Source organism: Limanda limanda, chromosome 16 (genome assembly GCF_963576545.1).
Source record: "Limanda limanda chromosome 16, fLimLim1.1, whole genome shotgun sequence".
Lineage (NCBI taxonomy): Eukaryota > Metazoa > Chordata > Actinopteri > Pleuronectiformes > Pleuronectidae > Limanda > Limanda limanda.
Window position 1 is genome coordinate 24,174,960 of NC_083651.1, and position 24,132 is coordinate 24,199,091.

At 44.2% G+C, this 24,132-nt stretch overlaps 1 protein-coding gene and 1 long non-coding RNA gene across 2 annotated transcripts; both read left to right on the forward strand.

The window, feature by feature from the left end:
• The first annotated feature begins 2,670 nt into the window (after positions 1-2,670).
• On the forward strand, positions 2,671-3,615 carry LOC133021294 (olfactory receptor 4B13-like). Its single transcript, XM_061088073.1, has one exon. It carries the CDS (start codon positions 2,671-2,673, stop codon positions 3,613-3,615), a length of 945 nt encoding a protein of 314 aa, XP_060944056.1.
• An 11,201-nt stretch (positions 3,616-14,816) lies between these two features.
• On the forward strand, positions 14,817-15,472 carry LOC133021203 (uncharacterized). The gene is made up of 3 exons (XR_009682958.1): positions 14,817-14,920; positions 15,040-15,133; positions 15,225-15,472. It is a non-coding gene; the product is annotated as an uncharacterized LOC133021203 (long non-coding RNA).
• Positions 15,473-24,132: the final 8,660 nt, after the last annotated feature.

Here is a 24,132-nt window from a genome sequence, read left to right on the forward strand (position 1 = left end):
TATTATATATGCTTCCACTAGGAAACATTATCAGGACACACTCGGTAAATTTCCACTGCTATGCGGATGACACCCAGTTATATTTGTCAATAAAACCTGATCAAAGTAATCAATTAACTAAACTTCGAGCATGTCTCAAGGACATAAAAACCTGGATGACCCGCAATTTTCTCTTATTAAACTCAGATAAAACAGAGGTTATAATACTCGGCCCTAAACACCTTAGAGAAACATTATCTAATGATATAGCTGCGCTAGATGACATTGCCCTTGCTTCCAATGACACAGTCAGGAACTTGGGAGTGATCTTCGATCCTGATTTGTCCTTTAATAGTCACTTAAAAGTAATTTCTAGGACCGCGTTTTTCCACTTGCGTAATATCTCAAAAATCAGACATGTCCTTTCGCAAAAAGATGCAGAAAAACTAGTCCACGCCTTTGTTACATCGAGACTGGACTACTGTAATTCACTATTATCAGGCTCCAGCAGCAAGTTGTTAAAGACTCTGCAGCTGGTCCAAAATGCCGCAGCACGTGTCCTGACGAGAACTAAGAAAAGAGAGCACATTTCTCCAGTATTAGCATCGCTACACTGGCTTCCTGTAAAATCAAGAATAGAATTTAAAATTCTCCTCCTCACCTTCAAGGCCCTTAATGATATGGCACCTCTTTACCTTAAAGAGATGTTAGTTCCATATCAACCTACTAGAGCACTCCGATCCCAGAACTCAGGTTTACTTGTTGTCCCTAAAGTCTCTAAAAGTAGAGTAGGAGCCAGAGCTTTTAGCCATCAAGCCCCACTCCTGTGGAATAATCTCTCACTTTCAGTTAGGGAAGCAGACACGCTCTGTTCGTTTAAAAGTAGACTCAAAACCTTCCTTCTTGATAAAGCTTATAGTTAGAGCTAATTAGTGCGATGTTCCAAAATTTATTAAATGGCAAAAACCCCTGATGATGCTAAGACGCACAGGGAATTTATGACACAAGACACACGGAGCTTCTCTTTCCTGCTTCTCCTTCCTTTTCTCCATATTTATCACATCAAGATAATTCTTATCTGATCAGTACATGTTACTAACTTGACCCCTTTCCCGGAGTTTCTGTGCCTTAGCGCTCGCGGATGCAGGGCCACAGCTGTGGCCGCACCATGGATTATGATTGAGGATCGCGCGTCAGAGGTCGCAATGGTGGATCCAGTTCGGTGGATTCTGTATCGTGCCAGCTGATCGTCGTTGTAATGGAGGATCCTTTGTCGCGTTGGCATCGGATGATGAGGGACCACGACCGAGGCGGCAGCTGATAATGGATTCTAAACTGGCGGCGGTGGACAATGACTGTGGATTATAGTGGATCCCATCCTGATGCTGGATCGTGGTCTTGCTGGCTGCTGGCCAGAGACTGTGATTGCAGCGGGACTGCCTGACACATAGTATTGAAAAATGTTTACCCTCATCGATGCTGCTAAAAATCCTGATGATGTTTTCTTACACCTGACATCTATTGCACTTCTGTCCGTCCTGAGAGAGGGATCCCTCACATGTGGCTCTCTCTGAGGTTTCTACATATTTTTACCTGTGAAAAGGGTTTTTAGTAGTTTTTCCTTACTCTTGCTGAGGGTTAAGGACAGAGGATGTCACACAATGTTAAAGCCCTATGAGACGAATTGTTATTTGTGAATGTGGGCTATACAAATAAACTTGATTGATTGATTGATATTGCCCTCAACAATACTTAAGGGTAGCATATCTGTAATTGCTGCCACATAGCGAAATCCATAGCATTCCCTCAAGACTCACACTACGTAACAGAACATGCATTAGTTTTATCGCTGAATAAATAATGTCATCGCCGAAATTCTTAATGATCTATTGATCGATCGTCGATTAATTATGCCCATCCCTACTCCCTCAGGGTGATTCTGAGATATAATATTCACAATTCCCCAAAATTTTATGAGCGAGATCAGAGTGACATGGATCTTTGTCCTTTTTTCCAAATTTGATGACATTCTCTCAAGGTATTCTTGTCGCCGGTGCAGAGGCATCAAAATACATAATGATTTGAGGTTTTCTTTATCTTTACATGACGACATTGAACAAGAGAATCAGGCTCAGTCTTCACTTGCATCACATTCTGCTCGTCGTGTTTTTTTTTTCATCAGGACTTTCGTATAAAGGTTGAGCAACTGCTGCTGCCTCAGTGGGGAGTGGAGGTTACAGTCTGGGCTTTTCTGTTGATCATCATCAGTCTTACTCTTTGGTGAAGTTTTGATATGATTAAAATGTGATTGATATATTGCAAAATGGTATGTACTGAATTCCGATCACATTGTTCAACAGCTTTTAACTGTTTGGAAGTTGGTCAGATAAATGTGCATTTATCTAAACTCTTGTATCTTGACATGTTTTATATACAATGTTTATCATATTTATTTATACATAAAGTAATATAATATTAAATAAATTGGATTCTAGAACCAGACATTAAGAAATTGCTATAACTTTTTTATTCTGTTAAGGGTTGAACTCATAAGAAATATGCTTTTGTGATTATCTTTATTTACCCTTGAAACACTTGGATTTCAAGATTGATTTTTCTTTTTACATCTGCTGTCACATATCCTCCAAAGTCAAGTAGTTAAACATATTAACCCTCATCACTAGGACTACAATGGAGAACTCAACAGAGAGTTTGTCATTTGTGTTGGCTATGTATGGTGACACAGGAGAGTTAAAGTACCTGTACTTTACTCTGGCTTTGATATTTTACATATCAGTTATTGTTGCAAACTCTGTGCTTATCATCATTATTTATACAGACAAAAATCTCCATGAACCTATGTATTTATTCCTGTGTAGTTTATTTGTTAATGAAATGTACGGCAGCACGTCTTTGCTGCCCTGCTTTATGGTGCATATGTTGTCAGACACACATGATATTTCTGCCTCCTTCTGCTGCATTAAAATATTTAACATTCATACATATGGAACTATTGAATTTGGAACATTAACAATTATGGCACATGACAGATATGTATGCATTTGTAAACCTTTACATTACAACAGCATAATTACAAAAAGGAAAGTACAAATTGTCATATTTTTTATCTGGATATTTTGTTTTTTGGAGATTGGAGTTTTAATGTCTTTTACTATTTGTTTAAATTTTTGTGGGACTGTTATCAACAAAGTATTCTGTGTACATCACTTAGTTGTTGACCTTTCTTGTTCATCAGACAGAACAGTGTCACTCGTTCATGATGTGTTTTTTGCTCTTATTGTCACTGTCGCTTGTCCTGTCAGTTATATTTCATACAGTTACGTCAATATTTTTTCAGTGTGTTTAAAAAGTTCCAAAGAGACCAGAATGAAGGCTTTAGAAACCTGCACTCCACATTTCGTTTCACTCATTAGCTTTGTGTTTGCCTGTTTTTATAGCTTGATCAGTCAGAGATTTGACGCCTCCACAGTGCCGTACCCTCTCTGTGTTTTCTTGTCTACGTATGCGATGGTCATTCAGCCTCTTCTTAATCCTGTAATTTATGGTCTCAAACTGTCAAAAATTAAACATGCTTGTAAAAATCACAACTGTACATTTTTCCTGAAGCGTATTTAAATTCTACAGTTTATTATTAACTAATGTGAAAGGAAACACTTTTTGCTAACATACACGCTATACACTACAGAATGTGAACATCTGTTATTGTCAATTAAAGTTTTGCATTAAATACAAAGTTTGAATCTTCTGGCGTTACTAAGCTATAACGAGGTGTATTAATTTCACTAAAGCAAGAAATATTTTTCACTGTTACAAATGCACCAAAGGGATCTGACAGATGAAATCTGAAATACTCTCATATTCTGCTCCATCAAAGCTTTCACACACGATTCAGAAATATTTTTGTCAATCCTAATCTGAAATTTAAATGAATTTAGTCTGAACACATGCAGACTAAAGGATATTTAACAGATTTAATGTATGGTTATGATAATGCATTTTTTTTAAATTACATAATAATAACAAATTATAATTTGAGGTATGTTTGTTTGACATAAAACAGAGGACACTGCATCATGATTACAGAGCAATGTCTAAAGGCTTGTTGTTATTGTGGTCCTTATTAAGGACTGTTTTTACAGACAGCAAAAACACAGGAGCTCATGTAGTCATACTAACTAGGGCTGGGCGAGACAGCCAAAACTTATACGGTCACAACATTTCTTATAAGTCTATAACAATTGAATACAACAAGTCATATTTAAGTTTAAAGTTTAAAGACTTATGATTTGTACTCTTGAGTGAGAATTTGTCATTCAGCCTCTTCCAAATCCTCTAGTTGATTGTTTTAAACTTTAATTTTTTTTTAAATGCTTGTCAAAAAATTTTGACATAAAACTTTGACACACATATATATATATATATATATATATATATATATATATATATATATATATATATATATATACACACACACACATGCTAAGGTTCACTTTTAAATGAAAAACAAGGAAACTGTTTGTATTAACACATCCATTACAGAGTAGACATGTGTTAAGTTGTCAAAAGTAATGTATTTGCCTAAAATTCAATTTATGATTTTAATGAGCAAGAAAGTTTCTGTGTCTACAATGTTTCAAATGCAAATATCATTTTTTCAATATAATTATACTGACGAAGGACTAAAAGAGGGAGCTAAAGAAGCAAGGAGCTGTAAGGAACCGTAAATATGAACTGAGGTTTAAATGTGACGTCTTCCCAAAATCTTAAAAATACATAGCATTTTACCATGAGTAAGTATTTTAAAAGGCCATGGGGTTGTAAGTGTGGTGCTACGAAAAAGGTCATTAAGTTTTTTATCAAGTAAATGAGTTGTGTGAGAAACATAATGATATCAGATAATTTGACAAAAAGATAATTGAAACCAATAAATATTCACAATATTAGTAATGATATCAGTAGGTATTGCTGAATCTCTTATTTCCCTGACAATCATTTTGTTTATGGTGTCAATATTTATTACAGCTAAAGGGATGTTTTGTTGAGGTTTGAGTTGCTTGGTGGAACATCCCATAAGGCCAACAAACAGTAGCCACTGGGTCAGCAATTATCAAGCATGGCTGCAGTCGCTCCCTTTCCCTGAGGCCTGTTCAACACTGAGGAGTTGTCACAGCAGGAAGGTCACAGTAGAGGACCTAATGGCACTAATTACAATACACTGACATCCCCTCAGGGCTTGTTGCTGCACTTAAAACTTAAAAAATATTTGCAAACCTTCAAATGAATATCTACAAAACACATTGCAATACTAGACTTTTGGGGGTGTCAGTTTTAAGTATAATATACACCTGAAATACAGCATGTATTGAAGCCAACTATCACCAACCCGATCAATGGTAAATGATCTGTATTGAAGTTGTTCAAGAGCGTAACAGTACACTTATTTTTGGCATTCACACTCACGTTCATATAGTGCATCTATGGAAAGCACTTATCGTTCAGTATCTTGGCCAAGGACACTTCGGCATGTGGAGGCAGGAATACAAGGCTCAAACCACCAACCGTTTGGTAAGAACACGATTTGCTTGGCCTCCTGACACATTGCCAAGTTATTACACATTTTTCAATTACAGGACAGTATTTCTTTTAGAATTTAAAATAGCAATTTAAGGAAAACCATCCAAACTTAAAATTTTCTTCAAAGCATTAAAAGTTTTGTTTAATGCTTTGATATCCAACACAGGAGGAAACACACATCCAACACAGGAGGGCTTAAGAACAACTGAGTCCTTCAATTGCCCAGTCAGAGCCATTATGTGAACTCAAGCATATCAGGAGAGGCCTAAAAAGGGATGTCTACCAACTTCTTATGTAAGCTGCCAGCACTGCAGAGAAGAACGGCAGAAAATCCCTAATTGCAGGTGTGCAGAGGCAGTGCTGATATCATATTCCAAAAAGCTGCCAAGTGTACAGTGGCCAAGAGAGCCCAATTTTGATCACAGGGCCTCCATGTACTATACTATGGTTCACTTGGGTGCCCTCTCGTGTTTTTTACTAAGAACATTTACAAGATGTGTCTGCACATCCTCTTTATCAAACTTGTATGGCAAGTTGTTGGGCAAGTTCCATCCACTAGTTCGGTCTTGGTTAGCACTAGTTTGACATTTGGTAGTTCACACTAGTTCAGCATCTTATCGTATTAGTTTAGCAAAAACTCTGACTAGTCACTCTTTTTCAGCAACAAGTGGCACTTTTGTCCAACTAGTTACAACAGAAACCTCACTAGTCACACTGCGCTGCACTAGTATCACCAAAGTCCCTACTAGTCGGCTTTTTGACGCACCAGTGGCCTTCTGGACTGTACTAGCAACGCTGAAAGGTTGCAAAAGGATATGACTCCAGTGATCTAGGTCCTATGGTCAAGAAAACACTGCAGCAGCAAGAATTGTCTACTGTACACAAAAAGTATTATGGACACTTTTGATTATTTGACCTTTAACTCTATTTCTGTGTTTTCATTCTGTTTTCATTTTTGCGATTTCTTTCTGTTTCCTGTTTTATTTTGAAAAACTGATCTGTCTTGTGTCTCTGTTCAATTAACTTCCTACCTCAATTTGTTTGCCCTGTGCCACCTGTTTCTTGTTTGTAATCACTTCAGTTTGTATTTAAGTCAAGTCCTCAGTAGTTTCTTTGTCGAACGGTCTCTTCAGTCGTGGTATTAGTCTCTGTCAGTTTTGTCTCCTGCCTTGTTTTCTTTTCATGGACAGTTTGAGTTTTGCCTGCTCCTTGTTTTGAATAAATTGATGGATCTGCCTCCTGCATCGCTCCTACATTTTGGGTCCATCTGCTCTCTTCCTTAACCTTGACAGGTGGATAATATGAATGAAAGCCCACTTTGAAGTAGTGTTAATTATTAAACAAGATATGGGATACAGGCAGAATCCCAACAAGTTGGAAGCAATCTTTTATAGTTCAAATACTTAAACCTGGAAAATATCCATCAGGTTATAGACTGATAGCACGAACATCACAGTTAAGGAAAACGGATGGTTATGGAGAGGTTGACAAATCATAAACAGAGTAAAAACTTAATCTCTGGATATCCCAGTGGATTTAGAAAAGGGCATGGGACAATGGCCTATGTTCTATGCCTAAAAAAAGAAATCAAAAGCCAGAATCATTAAAGAAATGGTTATTGAAAAACCATATGATATGATTTGGAAAGAGGGACTCCTTATCAAATTCATGAATTAAGGATAAAAAGTAAATTGTTCAACTGGGTATCAAATGTCCTATTTGTGCCCAGAATATTCCAACAAGTATTACGGAATAAATGGAACCCCACCGGGTAGTGTGTGTAGTCCAATACTCTTTAACATAATGATATAATATATTTTTATTATATTATATAGCTGAGAAAACTATAGGAAAATTGCTTAATGCAGATGATGGAGCACTCTGGGTTAGGGGTTGAAACTTTGAGTACTTAAAAAATAAAATGCAAACTGCAGTAAATAAAGTGGAAAGTAGAAAAATGTCAGGTCATACTTCACTAGACTCTACAAACCAGTAAAAATGTAATTATATGGACAGCTACTAGAACAGGTAGATGTGGTCCGATTTCTTGAAGTTCACTTGATGAAAAACTTACCTGGTGCACACAAAATTGTATTATTTAAAGTCAAAAAGAAATGAAAGAAAGATTAATATACTACAATGATATTGGGGAGCTAGCAGAAAAGCACTGTTCAATATTTATTGGGCTCTTATGAGAGCAGCTCTAGATTACGGATGCAAAGCTTACATGTCTGCTGCAGCAACCAACCTAAAAAAAGCTAGATGTGGAACAAGCTCAGGCTTTGTTTGATCTGTAGTGGAGCATTGAAAACATCACCAATAGCAGCAATGCAAGTTAATATGGGGGAGTTGCCTGTAAGGATAAGAAGAATCAAAAGTATGTTGGCATATAGGCTGAATCTCAAAGGACACAATACTTCACATCCGACACAAGCTGTATTACAGGAGTGTTGGTTTACACCAGTGGTTCTCAAACTTTTTCTGCCATGCCCCACTTTGGAGCTAGAATATTTTTCATGCCCCACCCGCTTGGCCCATTTTGTCATAAATTCACATTACTTTCAGGAATTTCTGATATGCAAATAAAAAACCCTTTTTCAAACTACTTTTTGTGACATTTGCCATTTTTTTAAAACAATAGTGCAATAACTTTGTTTAAATTCAACTTAATTGAAGTACATTTGGTGACATTTATCACTACATTCCTCCATCGGTCTGTACTTTTTCAAAAATAGAATATCATCATCACTTTGTTACAATGATGATAAAGCTCAACCAAAAAGAACACATGCATGTGACTGGAACTTAATGTTTCTTATCCTGAGGTTGTCATACTCATGATTCTAGTCAGAATATGAGTCTGAGGCCGCTCCATTGGGCTGTGATTATGGGGCATGTTTCAACCGAACCAGGAAAAAAAATGCCTCTTCGCTCAATTGGATAGACCTACAATCAATCAGAGCAACGTAGTATGTGGCGTATGTAGAGCGACGCATAGTTGTTGTCAACAGAACTCAACTGCACTCACGCTGGAAGAAGTAGAAGAAGAACGATTTTTGCCAGTGTTATAAAAATAATTAAAGGATACACGGAGAACTTACCAACACCATCAGCCTCATCTACACATCTCAGCTCTCCAGCGGCAGGCATGTTTGTGGATAACAAAGTCAACCCAAGCGCTCTTTTAATGACGTAGTTGATTACTTAACTGTTGATCATCTGTCCATCATCGTATAAAGCTCGCCCTGACAATTTGATTGGTCTGAACAGAAGCTGTTTGGAGAAAATTTCTCCAAACTCCAGACCGAACTTCCTAACCAAAAAATGTTGTGGGCGGGGCTAAGTTCGTCTGGCACCCAGGCTAAATGTTACTTAAATGCTTAATTGCTAAATCGTACTTTCTTTTCAACTTGGTTTTTGAACACTGTCTCTTGTTTGTCACTGACCGGCTGCTTCACAATAACGAGTTCTGATCTCACTGTGTGTCTCTCTGAGCAGATGAGTGGGGGCGGAGCCCCGGTGCCTGTGTGCGTGCGCTTACTGGACACGCACACACATTTCCCGCTCCTGGTATTTCATGCTTGCCTGGTACGATGATGATTTAACAAATTAGCGTGAATGTGAGTTCACTGTTCGCAAAAAATATCCGCGACATGCACAACACTGTACAGGGAGCAACTGCAGAGCCGCGGGTTGCCGACCCCTGGCTACGGCGAAAGAACGATTTGTTTACTGTTCTACCGATTAAGAGATGCGGACGTCAAAACATTAGTTCCGCCTCACATTTCTCCCTCGCGGCAGCGCGCCCCACCTGTTATGCCTATGCGCCCCATCAGTAGGGTACCTCCCCCTCTCAGTGTCGGCGCTATGGGGGGGCATTCGCGGGCCACGCCCCCCCGACAGCCTTACTGTGCCCCCCCAAATCATGCCCTGTGTTGTATTAATTAATTATTTTTATTATAGTAAAAGTCAGACGTTTTCCTTTATAAATAGGCTATATAGGCAATTATTAAACGAAATCAAACAAAAATAATCTTAAAAGAAGTGTGTGTGTGTGATTGTTGATTGGTGTGTTTGAATTTATTATTAGAATTGCGTCACGGATGAGTTGACGGCTGTAGTCAGAGCGGAAGTTAAAAGACGCAAAAAGAATCACAGCCAATCGAGGAGGGGATTTGGACCACAAAGTACATTCTCTCACAGTACCACACATCTCTCGTGGTAATGCCCAGTGTACTGACTGCTTTCAAGCACGCATTAACTTTCGGTGCCTCCACAGCAATGTGCGAGAACTCATTCTCGACTCTACTAAACGTTTTTTTGGATCTTCGAAGAGAGAGAGAGAGAGAGAGAGAGAGAGAGAGAGAGAGAGAGAGAGAGAGAGAGAGAGAGAGAGAGAGAGAGAGAGAGAGAGAGAGAGAGAGGCTGAACTCGAGTCGGAGTCTGGATCGGAGGTTTACCTGCCACACCGCCGCCGCTTCCTGCCCGTCTCTGTTCTCTACTTTGTTCTTTCTACTGATGTAAATTGCCATCTTTGCTTCACCTGAGAGGTGGTTCAGGAGCTGCCACTTATCTTTATTATTTTTGTTGTAGGCAGCTCCCATGATAAAAACCTTCTCAGTAAAAGTGACATTAAAATCACTAAAAACCGCAGTTAAAAGAGCGAAGAAACTTTTCAGTCTCTTGCACTCAGTAAAAACGTGATAAATGGTCTCACGCAGGTCGCAGAACGGACACTTGTTAAGAACGGTGGGGTTAAGAATAGAAATAAAAGCGTTGGAAGCAACGGCGCCGTGTAAAATTCTCCACTGGAGGTCGCCTGTTCTTTTCTTGAGGGGAGGTTTGTATAAAATCCTCCACTGTGGGCTGGGTCCATGTTCTCCCCACCTCCGTGACCACACAGTGGGGGGTCTGTTGCTCAGTCCGGCCTGGTGGATGCTTTTGACACAGTTTCTGTATATTGTCTCTTTGTCCGCTCTGTGTATTGTTAGTTTGTGTTTGTTTATTTCTGTTAGTAGGGGGCCGGTCTTTTCCCCCAGGCCTGGGCTCAGGATAGTTTCCGGGTAGGGGTCTGCAGCCTCTGGTGTGATCTCCCCCCTCTGGTAGGCCCTCAGGATATCCTTCTCACGTTTGGAGAGCCTTAGATTCCAGAGCTCCAGGATCCTCTGGGCCATGCGGGTGGACTGCAGCCCCAGCAGGGAGCCCAGGGCCTGGGAGTTGGTGAGTGCCGGCCCCACTGCATCCACCAGCTGCTGCAAGGTCACCGTCCCAGACCGGGTCAGCGCCGCCGTTAGGCCGGGTGTTGAAGTGTCGCTGACATCCAGTCTGGCTCCATTTACGAGCAGTTCTCTCAACAACCAGTACAGAGAGTCTACTTTTTGGGACTTTTTTGTATTAAAAAGGCCCCAAGATTTAAAAACACCTTGATAAAAAGGAGGCAACCCACTTTGTTTTAAGAATTTAGAATCTGTTAAAAACAGAGCATCATCCAACCCCAGGTTATTGGCACGCCTAAGGATGCTGCTGGCCACATCTCTCCACACCAGATCCGCTGGACCTGTGAGGTACTTTTGGATGAATTGGAGTCTAAAAGTGGCGGTCCGGCTGGCCAAGTGGACGAGGCCCTGTCCCCCCTCCTCCCTAGCTAAAAACAGCACCCCCTGTGGCACCCAGTGTAGCCCTCCCCAGAAAAAATCCACCATTTTTTTTTGCACTGTGGCAAGCAAGCCGGGGGGGGGGTTCCACACACATTAGACGGTGCCACAGTTGGGATGCTACAAGGTTATTTAAAACCAGTACTCTCCCTCTAAAAGACATTTTTGGGAGCAGCCATTTCCATTTTAAAAGCCTGTTTTAAATTTTTTCTGTGGCGTTCTCCCAGTTCTTCTTGCATATATCACTGTTCCCTAAAAACACCCCGAGGTATTTTATCCCCTACTTCTTCCATTTCAGGTTTTGGGGGAGAACTGGGAGACCGCCAGGCCACTCCCCGACAGCGAGGGCTTCGCTTTTTCCCCAGTTGACCCTCGCCGCCGATGTCACGCTAAAATCATTTAGTATTTTGGCTAAAATATCCACGTCTGTCTGGTCTTTAATAAAAACAATAAGATCATCGGCGTAAGCCGATAAAATCATGTTGCCACTAAAACCAGGATAAAACACACCTTGAATGCTAGACCTTATTCTTTGGAGGAGAGGTTCCAGGGAGAGTGCGTAGAGCATGCCCGACAGAGCACAGCCCTGCCGGACACCTCGACCCACCCTGAAAGGAGCACTCAGACTGCTGTTGAACTTTAGCACACTCTCAACGTCACTGTACAGCACCTTGATCTTAGCTATGAAGCCAGCGCTGAACCCAAACTTCTCCATTACTTTCCAGAGGAAGCTGTGTTCAACGCGGTCAAAAGCTTTTTCTTGGTCTAGGGAAATCAAGCCTATATCTATATCTAATGAACTGGAGACATCCAAAAGGTCTCGAATGAGGTGGACGTTGTCCACCATAGACCTGCCGGGCACGCAGTAGGTCTGGTCCCTGTGAATGACCTGCTCCATAACCTTCCCCAGCCTGGAGGCCAGTACTTTGGACAGAAGTTTATAATCCACACAGAGCAATGACACAGGGCGCCAGTTCTTGATGTCCTGCAGGTTCCCCTTCTTCGGGAGCAGTGTGAGGACTGCTCTCCTGCAGGACACTGGCATGGAACCAGACGCCAGACATTCATTAAAAACCTGTAAAATGTCGTGCGATAAAAGGCCCCAGTAAGCTTTGTAAAACTCAGGGGTTAGGCCGTCGATGCCAGGAGCCCGCCGTCCCTGCATTCCCTGCAGGGCGGTCAGCAGCTCCTGCATCCGGAGGGGGGCGGCGAGCTGTGAGTTGGACTCTTCTGAGACCTGAGGTAGCTCTTTACAGAGCTCCTCTGTGCCTGTTCCTTCGTCCTCAGAAGAGTACAGTGTTTGATAAAAACTCACAGCCCGCTCTCTTATCTGGCGTGGTTCCATTAGCTCTTGCCCTGTGTCTGAGAGCAGTGTGTGGATTACTCTCCTCTGCCCGTTCTTTTTCTCCAGACTGAAGAAGTAGCTGGTGGGAGCATCCATTTCACTGATGTTTTGGAAGCGGGACCTGACAAACGCGCCCTGTACTTTACTTTCTAGCAGGTCGGCTAAAGCCATTTTTTTTTCTTTGAGGCTTTCAACATAACCTCGATTTCCGGTGGACTCACTTAAATGTTCTAGTTCCACTATGTCGGTCTCTAGATCTTTCATAGATCGGGTGGCGTCTCGTGTGACATTGAGGGTGTGCTGTTGACACAATAGGCGGATTTGTGTCTTACCATGGTCCCACCACTGCCTAAGACTGCTAAAATCGCCCTTCCTCTGTCTAAAAACACCCCAAAAATACGTTAAGACATCTTTAAAATTCTTATCGAAAGTTAAAACAGAATTAAAATGCCAATACGCACTCTTGGGTAAAACATTCCTGACAAAAACATGACATAAAAGCAGAGAATGATCACTAAAACCAGCTGGCACGATGGCACAGCTTTTAAAAATGTTAAAGTGATGTTTAAAACAATACATCCTATCTAGCCTGGCTGAGGAGACCCTACTCTCTCTGATGTGGGACCAGGTGTACCACTGCATGAAAAGAAGCGTTTGTGTCAATCTGTGTCGCAGAGAAGTGTTGGCACATCCTTCGGTTAACGACTTTCACACGTATCTGCAGGCAGCAAAGGAAACGCTCAGGGTTCCTGCAGTTGTCAAGCCTGTGAGCTGTTGAGATTTGACCCCCCCTGCTCCAACTCCTAGAGGACGCTTTCACATGCAAATGACAATGCTCTGAGCTTCACAAATGCAAATCAGTTTCCCTGAGAGCAGATAACACCAATGTGTAAGAGGCACCAACAAACTATCTGGCTGAGTAAACCAGGCTTAAAATAAATATTAAACCTGAAATTTTAAATTGTTCTTAAGTAAGTAAGTGTGCTATAATGAATTATATTGTATACCACGAACAAAGGTCAATGCAGTCAAAAGAAATGAAACAATGCACTTTATTTCAAATTTTTATTGTCATCCAATCCTAAATCTCAACAACTGTACAGAGTGGCATGATTACAGTCACTTTTTCAATTGTGCTGGTTAAATGCACAGAGGAAGTGTAAACCACACCTCTACCAGCAAATAAATGATGCTGGGTATGATCATCTGTGTCCTGTAAGCTCCAAACTTCTACTGGCTTTCCATAAAAATATCTGTCCTCCCAAAATACTGGCATCAAATTCACATGTCAATGGCAAACTAAGCTGTTCCATGAATTATAAATGGTACCTTTTCACCACTACTTTCAAAATTGCTATGAAACATTCATTGATTTAATGATTTATTTTTTCAGTGTAATATTTAATCCCCCATGGACTGCACAGTGACAAAACACAGCAGCCGGCTGTTTGGATACAACATACATCTCCACTCAGTTTGATTATTATTTTAAATATAAAGGAGACACAATATAGAGCTTAAATTCCTTCATAATTTGAACTTCAATTGTCTAATTGTTGTTATTAAACTTTCTCAGTATTCCATTAAAACAGTCAACACTTTTATCCAAAGCGACTTACGATAAGTGCATTCAACTATAAGGTTACGAACACAGAACAGCGTGAATCATGTGTGTAAATGTACTAAACACCACAAAAAATAAACCTGGCCTCAGTCAAATACTTATCCCATATGAAGTAACCGCTGCTCACGTCACCCGCTCGCGTCATCAGCTGATGGACTCGTCCAATCAGAGCCTCGTAAACGCCGTGCAGCAGCGTCGAGTGTCCCGCAGACAGGAAGCGGGTCGTGTTTAGCTTGTCCCGTACGAGTGACTCTGTCTTCGGGGTAAATAACTTGCTGAAGTCGACACGACGCTGTTCCCTGGAGGAGAAGATGAGTGCGTGTGGAGGCAGAGCCGCGGGCCCGGTGTGGACGAGTCGAGGCGGAGAAGACGGGCGCACAGTCCCTGAGTTACGGTGAGCTAGAGACGCCATGCTAACCACTAAGCTAACCCTACATCTGAAAGCATGTCCGCCACTCTTTGGGATAGCGAGAAAGTTGCTAAAATACGAATACAGCATCGAGTGCTGGAGCAGATCTAGTGCATGTGTAAATATGTATGAATTACTTAGATGTAACAGTTTGTTCTCGTTAAGTTTTTTCATCAACGTGACTTTTTTCTGTATGTTTTCACAGCCTCAGCCCCCCCCCCCCCCACACACACACACACACACACAAACAAAGAGGCGTTAGGCTGAGACGCTGAAAGTCCGGATTTAAAGTGCAGAAAATTAAGCCATTGAATGTAAGTAACTGTTTATGAATTGTTTTGGTGTTTTTTTGCTGTGGATCTTCCAACGGTGATGCAGCGCGGCTATTTCCGTTTATTAATAATAAAGTCATGTTACATGTGTTGTTTTCCAGCTGCCTGTCCATGACGTACAAAGACACACTATGAGCCAGTATTATCCGACCAGACCTTACATCAGCATTGAGGAGTTGTCGGAGAAGAAAGAGGGTAAGGTTATATTCATTAAATAATTTTACAGTTACATGTAAAGGTGTATGTTGTAATTGAACTGTGCTAATTTTACTGAATGTGTTTACAGCTGATTGAAGCGGGACAGATGACATGGATCCATCCTTCCACAGCCAGGAGTGCACCGACCTGTGTCCCACACTTCATATAAGACTGGAAGCTACACTGATCTCACAGCTACACACCACAGACGTCTACACACTGGAGAAGAGTCCCACAAAGAAGTCATGACCCAGAGGCTGCAGAGAAACATTTCAAGCCTCATCTGAGTTTTTGTACAATATTTTTGCTGTATGTAAATAAAGCTTTCACTCCACATATACCTTGTTCACATTTGTTCCCTGTACAATATGTTCACCTATAACATCAAGCATCACATGAATGTTTAGTTTTAATTAACTGCAGTGCTTTTGGTAAAGGCTTACTTATAAATAATAATAAATATTAATATATACATTTTTATTATAAATATTGTGTGGGAGGGGCTTACCCCACGTGCGGAATGCTGTGACCCCACGTGTGCACTGCAATGACCCATAAGGTGACCAATAGCAACACTTCTACCAACCAATCACGAGTGACATTAGTTTCAAGGGTCTGTGGTTTCCTCCAATGGTGAGTAGAGAGAGGTTCTAGCCAGCGGCTGGACTCCGATTCATATGCTAATTAGATCACACGTCGCGATCGGTCCGCGAGGCTCAGCGAGCCCCCCCGCGGCTCTCTCCTTTGTTCTCCAAATCCCCCTTAAGGTCCGCAAACGCCGATAGACCCACCTTGTCTTCACTGGCGAACGCCGAGGTAACATCATGGAAACAGTTGGTTACAGCAGGGGATTAGGCCTGTCCGTAGAGGTTCACTGTGACAATAATACTGCTTTTCGTCTAGTGTACTGTCTGCAGTCTGGGTGCATCCTCCTCCACACGTCCACCAGGCCGTGAGAGCGGACCAGCTGCTTTAAGGCGTGCTGAGAGGCCGGATGAGGCTCTGCGTGGTTGCGGTCTAAAACCGCATCTTCAGTGCAGTTAAAATCCCCACCCAAGAATAAAAAATCCTCCATCGCACAATCATTAAGAACATCACTTATTTTCAGTAAAAAGGGCTTCCTCTCTGCACCGGTTGTTGGAGCATAGACGTTAATAAAAACAGCAGTAAAATGATCGAACTGAGCCTTGGCTAAAAGAAACCTCCCCGGGATCACATGCTTGACCTCCAGTGAGTTTGGTTTAAAAGCCGTGGAGAAGAGGAAGCCCACTCCTCCACTCAGAGAAGTGTTATGACTTAAAAGGGCCTCCCCCCCCCACTCCCTCCTCCAGTCAGACTCATTATTAAAATCACTGTGCGTTTCTTGTAAAAACATGACATCAATCTTTTTCATTTTCATTGTTTCATAAATACAAATTCTTTTCGTTTGTTCTCTTGCACCGTTCACGTTTAAAACCCCAACTTTAAAAACATCCATGTTGTTTAAAATGTTAGAAACAAAAACAGAAAACAATAAATTAATTAAAACACACATTGCTGTCCTTTCCATCACTGCTCAATTGTCGTTTGCTCTGAGCACCAGTTTTTTTATTCTAAAAACTTCCTGGTCTGTGAGGCCAGACTCCTCCCTCTGGCTCATGTGGAGTCTGGCCGAGGAAATAAAAAGACCTAGATCTGGGAAGTGTTCTTCTAGTTTCAGCTGCTGGTTCTTTTTTTGATGTAAAAACGTTTTTAATTTGTCTACTGTGAGCATTCTCTTTTTTTGGCTGCTGTTAAAAGGCGGAAAGTCGCTGCTGTCAGACACACACTCACTCGTATCACTATCCATTTGCACTTTACTATTCTTTGCGTCATTTAAAACACTCCTGCTTGATTTCTTTCGTTTTACTGTTTTCTTTGACTTTGCTGCTTCTTCCTCCATCTCCTCCTCCTCCTCCACCTGTTCACTCCACGTCATCCTGCCCACCCCTGCTTCTCCTCCTTTACTTATACAATCCTCCCCATCCTGTTCAGAAACCCTCTCCTCCACCTGCTTACCACCTCCACCACCCTTTTTTCCCCTTTACCTCCCACCTCCCTTTCCTCTACCACACCACCCTCACCCACCACATCCCCCCCAACACCCGGTGTATTAACTGTACTCACCCCCTGTGTTGGCTCGGTCACAGCCTTGCTCCTCCGCGCTGGTGTTGGTGGAGAAGCCCGTGGAGCTGCTGTCGGCCGCTCGGACACGGGGGTCGGCCCCGCGGGGACCGGCTCCCCGGAGGGACCGGCCGGCACCGCGGGGGGGGCGACCGGCTCCCCGGGGGAACCGGCCCCGCCCGGTCCTGAGGCGGGCTGTGCCCGCGGGGGCCCGCCGCTCCGGTACCGGAGGAGGAGCAGCGGGGGCTCCCGCCCCAGCGCTCGCAGCCGCCTCAGGACCGGGCGGAGCCGGGTCACTCCGCTTCGGACAGGATCTCACCGTGTGTCCCTCCTCTCCGCACCCGAAGCACTTCATCACCGATGTTGTTGCAAAAATCACGTAATCATAATCATCTACTTTAACGTGGAAGCAGAGGTTGAGCTCCTCGTTCCGGTTGTTCAGTATCATGTACAGTTGTCTGCGGTGAGACACTACGTGTTTCAGTAATGGAGACTTACATCCAGATAACAACTTCCGTATGGGGGACGCTACCTTCCCGTACCTGGACAGCTCTTTACTGAGAAACTCATCGGTGATGAACGGAGGGACATTTGACAGGACCACCTTGGTAGCGGGCTGGGACAAAGGCAGCACCTGTACAAAACAACCGTTCACGGTGATCCCTGTCTCGACCACGGAGTTCACCTTCTCCACCCGGTCCAGGAACACGACCACGGCGCTGTTCATCCGAGCGGCCGACACCACGCCGCTGTGACCCACCTTCTCCCCCACAGCGAGGCCGATGCTATCCACGCTGCAGGGGAAACTCACACATATTTTGACTCCGTGCTTTCGTGTCAGTGATTTAAAATTCCCGCTGGCCATGGCGGCAGCCACGCCACCAGCCAGACGCTGGTGAGGGGAAAACACCCACCACAGAAAGCCCAAACCACCAGAAAACAAACTACCGTGACTCTAATGTGATATGTGATTAAACAAATATAACATTTACAACAAAAAAAGAAAAAATAAGGAACAAAATCGCGAGAGAGAGAGAGAGAGAGATTTTTGAAGTCACTTTTATTTACTCAATGAATTTCTAAAACACAAGATACATCAAAATAAAAACCAAACAATATTCAATCCAAAATATGACCAAACACCAGCTGATCTTTTTTCACAGAGCATAAAACTTTCTTGAGGCACCACATCTTCTCAAAATCTTGGACATTATTTGTCAAAATAAAGAAAGATAGGTCAGTTTTCAGCCTTGCCTTTAACATTCGTTTGAAGATGCACATAACATCTACATCCAGTGATTCTTCAAGTTTTTTCCTCCTGGAGAGATAGATCGCCATCTTAGCTTGACCCAAAATAAAATTGAAGAGTTGACATTTTATTTTGTCTTTACTGTTGTACTTGTGACCCAGGATGAACATTTGATCTGAGAAAACTTCATTGAACAAAGCAAACAAATGAGTCAGAAACAGAAACAGTGAGGAGAGCCGCCCACACTTCAGAAAACAATGAAAAACTGTCTCCCTCTGTGGACAGAAGGGACACGTAGCAGCAACTTCAGAATTAATCACAGAGACAAAAGCATTTACAGGAACAGCTCCGTGCAGAGCCCTCCACTGTAAGTCCCCCCCCCTCTTAGTCAGCGGAGGTTTGTAGAGTGCTGTCCACTCCGGCCTCTGAGCCTCTGTCAGGGCCAGATGAGTCCTCCATGGAGTCACTCCGGGCTGCTAGTCGGTTCTGGTTCAGAAACTTCACTAGTAAATAATACATTGTTTTCCCCGTCATGGTGCTAAGTGTGTTACCAGAAGCAGCTTTTAACTTCAACAAAACACCTTCACATTTTAACACAGGAACAATGTTCACCTCAGGAAGAGGATCACTGGTTTCCGGCTGAATGAGTTCATTACAGTAATCAGTGATCAACTGAAGTTCAGGGTGAGTCAGCTGCTGTTTCCACCCTCTCAGCAGGAGGCTCACCACCCTGACTGACCTGATCCCCAAACGTGAGGCCAGACCTGCAGCGTTGTCCAGGTGAGGGCCACACACCTCCACCACATGGCCCAGCGTGAGGACCCGGGCCTCGCACAGTTTTTGAGGCAGGCCTGGTTCTGCATCACACCGGAGCCGAGTCCCGTGCAGCACTGGCTCTCTGAGGAGCCAGAGCAGAGAGTCACAGGTCTTCAGTCTGCCCTTATGGAACATTCCCCACACTCTGAGCAGTCCTTTGTAGAAAACTGGAAGGTTGTCCAACTTACATCCCATAACATCCATTAGAAACCACGACTCAGCCAGGCCCAGCCCTCCACACCGCTCCAGTATGGCTCGGGCTACTGGTCTCCAGACCAGGTCTCCAGGTCCGGTCAGCAGTCTTTGGATGAGCTGGAGCCTGAAAGCGGCCCCCCTGCTCGCCAAGTGGACAAGTCCTTGCCCCCCCTCCTCCGAAGGCAGAAAGAGGACACTTTGTGGGACCCAGTGTAGACGGTCCCAGAAGAAGTCCACCATCACCGGCTGGATTCTGGCCAGCAGACGTGCTGGGGGGTCCACACAGGCCAGTCGGTGCCACAGCATGGAGGAAACCAGGTTATTTATGATGAGGGTGCGGCCTTTAAACGACATGTGTGGGTGAAGCCACTTCCATTTTTTAAGTCGCCCTTCTACCTTCTCTAAAACATTATCCCAATTTTTGCTCATGAAGGTTGCATCCCCAAGATAGATCCCTAGATATCTAAGACCTTCTTTATTCCAGGTCAACCCCCCCGGTAACACAAGTTCTCTGCTCAGCTTAGTTCCTACTGCTAAAGCTTCGCTTTTTCCCCAGTTAACTCTAGCAGATGATATTTTGCCAAACTGATCGACAGTTTCAACCAGTATATCAATGTCTTCCTGTTTTTTTACAAAAACCATGACATCGTCCGCATAAGCCGATACTTTCACAGCTTGCGGACACCCCGGGAGATTTGCACCTGACAGTTGTACTCTCAGCCTGTGCAGGAGCGGCTCTATGGCTAGCGAGTACAGCATGCCAGATAGGGAGCAGCCCTGTCTGATTCCCCTCTGGACTTTAAAGGAGAGCTTAACCCACCATTAATCTTTAAGACGCTCTCAATGTCACTGTACAATGTCCGGATCATGGCTATGAGACCAGGGCTGAATCCAAACACCTGCAGCGTCTGCCACAAGTATCTGTGTTCAACCCGGTCAAAAGCCTTTTCTTGATCCATAGAAATAAGACCAAGTTCACAGCCCAATGAACCAGAGAGCTCCAAAACATCGCGAATCAGAGTAATGTTGTCAGATATCAGCCTGCTGGGCACACAATAGGTCTGGTCTACATGAATGACCTGCTCCATCACTTTTCTCAGCCTCGTGGCCAACACTTTGGACAAAAGTTTATAGTCATTGCAGAGCAGAGCCACTGGTCGCCAGTTCTTTATCTCTTGAAGATTTCCTTTTTTGGGAAGAAGGGTGAGGACCGCTCTCCTGCAGCTTAAAGGTAACTGTCCTTTGTTTAAACTGTCTCTGAGAACCAACAGCAGATCTCCTCCAATCACAGGCCAGAACACCTTGTAAAAGTCCGCAGGCAGTCCATCGATACCAGGAGCCTTGCCGTTCTTTATCCTCTGCAGCGCCGCATGTAGCTCTTCAGCAGAGAGCTGCGTGTGTAGCTCTGCACTGACCTCTGCAGGAACCTTGGGTAGACCCTCAAAAAACGTCTGTGCCACCTCTGGTCTCTCTTGGAACTCCATCTTGAAAAGTTCCTCATAGAATCTGACAGCATATCTGCGAATCTCTGCAGACTCCTGCAGCAGCCGCCCTGTGTTGGACCGCAGGGAGGTCATGAGACTTTTTTGCCCGTTCTTACGTTCAAGGCCAAAGAAGAAGTGAGAGGGAGCATCCATCTTGGCAACATGCTGGAACCGTGAGCGAACCAGTGCACCTTGAGCAGAAAAACCCAACAGGTCTGACAGAGCTGACCTTTTGTTTTTGAGAACTTTAATATGTTCTCCGTCTCCTGTGGATTCTGCTAAATCTTGCAGATCCACTATTTCTGTCTCCAGAGCTTTCATAGACCTGGTCATGTCCCTAGTGACATTGAGAGTGTACTGTAGGCACAGATTCTTAATTTGACCCTTTCCTATATCCCACCACTGCTGTAATGAGGTGTAGTCAGATTTTGTTTTTGAATAGTTGTTCCAAAACAAACTGAGAGCATTTTTGAAAACATTATCTGACAGCAGGGCTACATTGAAATGCCAGTAACTACTGCTGCATTTTATATTTTTAATAGAAACTGAAACCTGAACCAGTGAATGGTCTGAAATGCCAATTGGGTGTATGGAGCAGCTCTGAAGAGCATTGGCCTGATGTTTCAAACAATAGAATCTGTCCAGCCGAGCCATAGATAGAGTGTTGTCTCTAGTATGAACCCAAGTGTACTGACGCTGAGTGTGATGAAGAAACCTCCAGGTGTCACACAGATCATGTTGTTCAATCAGTTTGACAAGACACCTCCTGGAGGCTCCATGAGGTTCTGCATGGTTTCTGTCCAGAGCTGCATCAGCTGTGCAGTTAAAGTCACCACCCAGGAACATGTGCCCTTCACCACTACACGAGTTAACAACAGAGTTTAGAGTGTTTAGCAGAGTTACTCTTTCTGTGCCTACAGTCGGAGCATAAACATTAATGAAGGTTATTTTTACATTCTCAAACACAGCTTGTATTTTTAACATGCGACCCTCTACAATTTCCTCTGTAACCAAGGAAACAGGAAGAAAGTCTCTGGAAAATAAAATGGCCACTCCAGCACTGTTGCTGCTCTTATGGCTGAAGAACACCTGCCCATCCCACTCCTTCCTCCACGCAGCTTCAATCTCAGCTGTGCTGTGTGTTTCCTGGAGAAAGACAACATTTAACTTTCTGACCCTACACAGGCTGAACAGAGCAGCCCTCTTCACATCTCCTCTGGCACCATTTATATTTAAAGATCCCAGCTTTATGTCACACATGTTGATGATTAGGGAGAGGATCACACAGACAGAGGAGAGCAGACAGGGTCTAAACATTCACTGGCCTTCTGGGCCCTGACTTTAGACATAAATTTCTTCAGACGGAATGTTTCTTGATCCGTGAAGGTCGGCTGGTCAGTACCTTCCGACTTCCCCGTGAAAAATCTCGCTAACTTGAGGAAAAGTCCTGAATTTGAGAAGAAATCTTCTACTTTAACCATTCTTGATCCCTTGGTGCTGTGTAAAAAATTCCGGATTTTGGTAAAGGAGTAAAGATTCCCTACATCCTCTTGCAGGACCTCCTGTGTTTCTGTTGTAATGTCCTCTACCTGAGAGGAAGAGCACGGCAGGTTTACCTTCGACACTTTTTTAGCCTGTTTACTATTTGTTATATTTTCAGGGCTTTTTCTTTTAGCTGACATTTTGAGAAAATCTTCCTCCATAAAGAAGTCCTCCTCATCAGGGAGTTCTGCTCCTCTAGTGTCTGTGTTTCTCACCTCGCTCTCAGAGGCCTCAGCACCCCCCAAGGCAGGCGGGGGGGCCGGTGCCGGAGCACCGGAGCCACCACCGACCGAGGCCGGAGGGGGGCCCGATGCCGGAGCACCGGAACCACCACCGACCGAGGCAGGAGAGGGGCCCGGCGCCGGAGCACCGGAACCACCACCGACCGAGGCAGGAGGGGGGCCCGGCGCCGGAGCACCGGAGCCACCACCGACCGAGGCCGGAGGGGGGCCCGATGCCGGAGCACCGGAGCCACCACCGACCGAGGCCGGAGGGGGGCCCGATGCCGGAGCACCGGAACCACCACCGACCGAGGCAGGAGGGGGGCCCGGCGCCGGAGCACCGGAACCACCACCGACCGAGGCAGGAGGGGGGCCCGGAGCACCGGAGCCACCCCCCACCGAGGCCGGAGGGGGGCCCGGCGCCGGAGCACCGGAACCACCACCGACCGAGGCAGGAGGGGGGCCCGGCGCCGGAGCACCGGAGCCACCCCCCACCGAGGCCGGAGGGGGGCCCGGCGCCGGAGCACCGAACCACCCGCCGAGGCAGACGGGGGGGCCGGCGCAGAGGCAGCTGACCGGCTCTCACCGGCTCTGTCCGGGCACAGGCGGATCAGGTGCCCCTCCTTCCCACATCCAAAACATTTCATGTTCCCCGAGGTAACATGCACTTTATAATTAAAATCATCTATTTTAAAACTAAAAACCAGGTTTAGTTCTTCGTTGCTCTTCTTCAAAACCATAAACACATTCCTCCTAAACGACAGTACATGTTTTAGCTGTGGGGATTTACAATAAATGGGAACCATCTTGATAGGGGACATTACTTGTCCGTGTCTGGACAGTTCTCTCTCTAACAGATCATTGTGCAGGAACGGGGGAACATTAGAGATCAGAATTTTCTTCACCGGGTTCGCCAGGGACAACACAGGTGTGAACGAGCCCTTGATCACTACTCCCCTCTCCAGTAGCTTGTTAGCTTTCGCTACACTGTCCACAAACACCACCACCGCACTATTCATCCGTGAGGCAGACTTTACACACTCACACCCCACCACCTCACCCACAGCCAGACTGACCTCCTCCACGGAGCAGTCCACAGTGCTGGACACAGTTTAACGCCATGTTGGCGTGTTAGCTTGTGGAGGCCGGAGCCTCCACCTGCAGCAGCCATGCTGCACCAACACCCCGGCAAACAACAACCAAACTGTTGCTCCCGACTCCGACACTCACACACAAACAAAAAACACCTCTACTATAAATAACGAGGGAAAAATATCATAGAAACAAGGTAGACAAATCTCAGTTTTTCAACAAACTTTTCCAGCTCACTCACCACACTCACTCCCA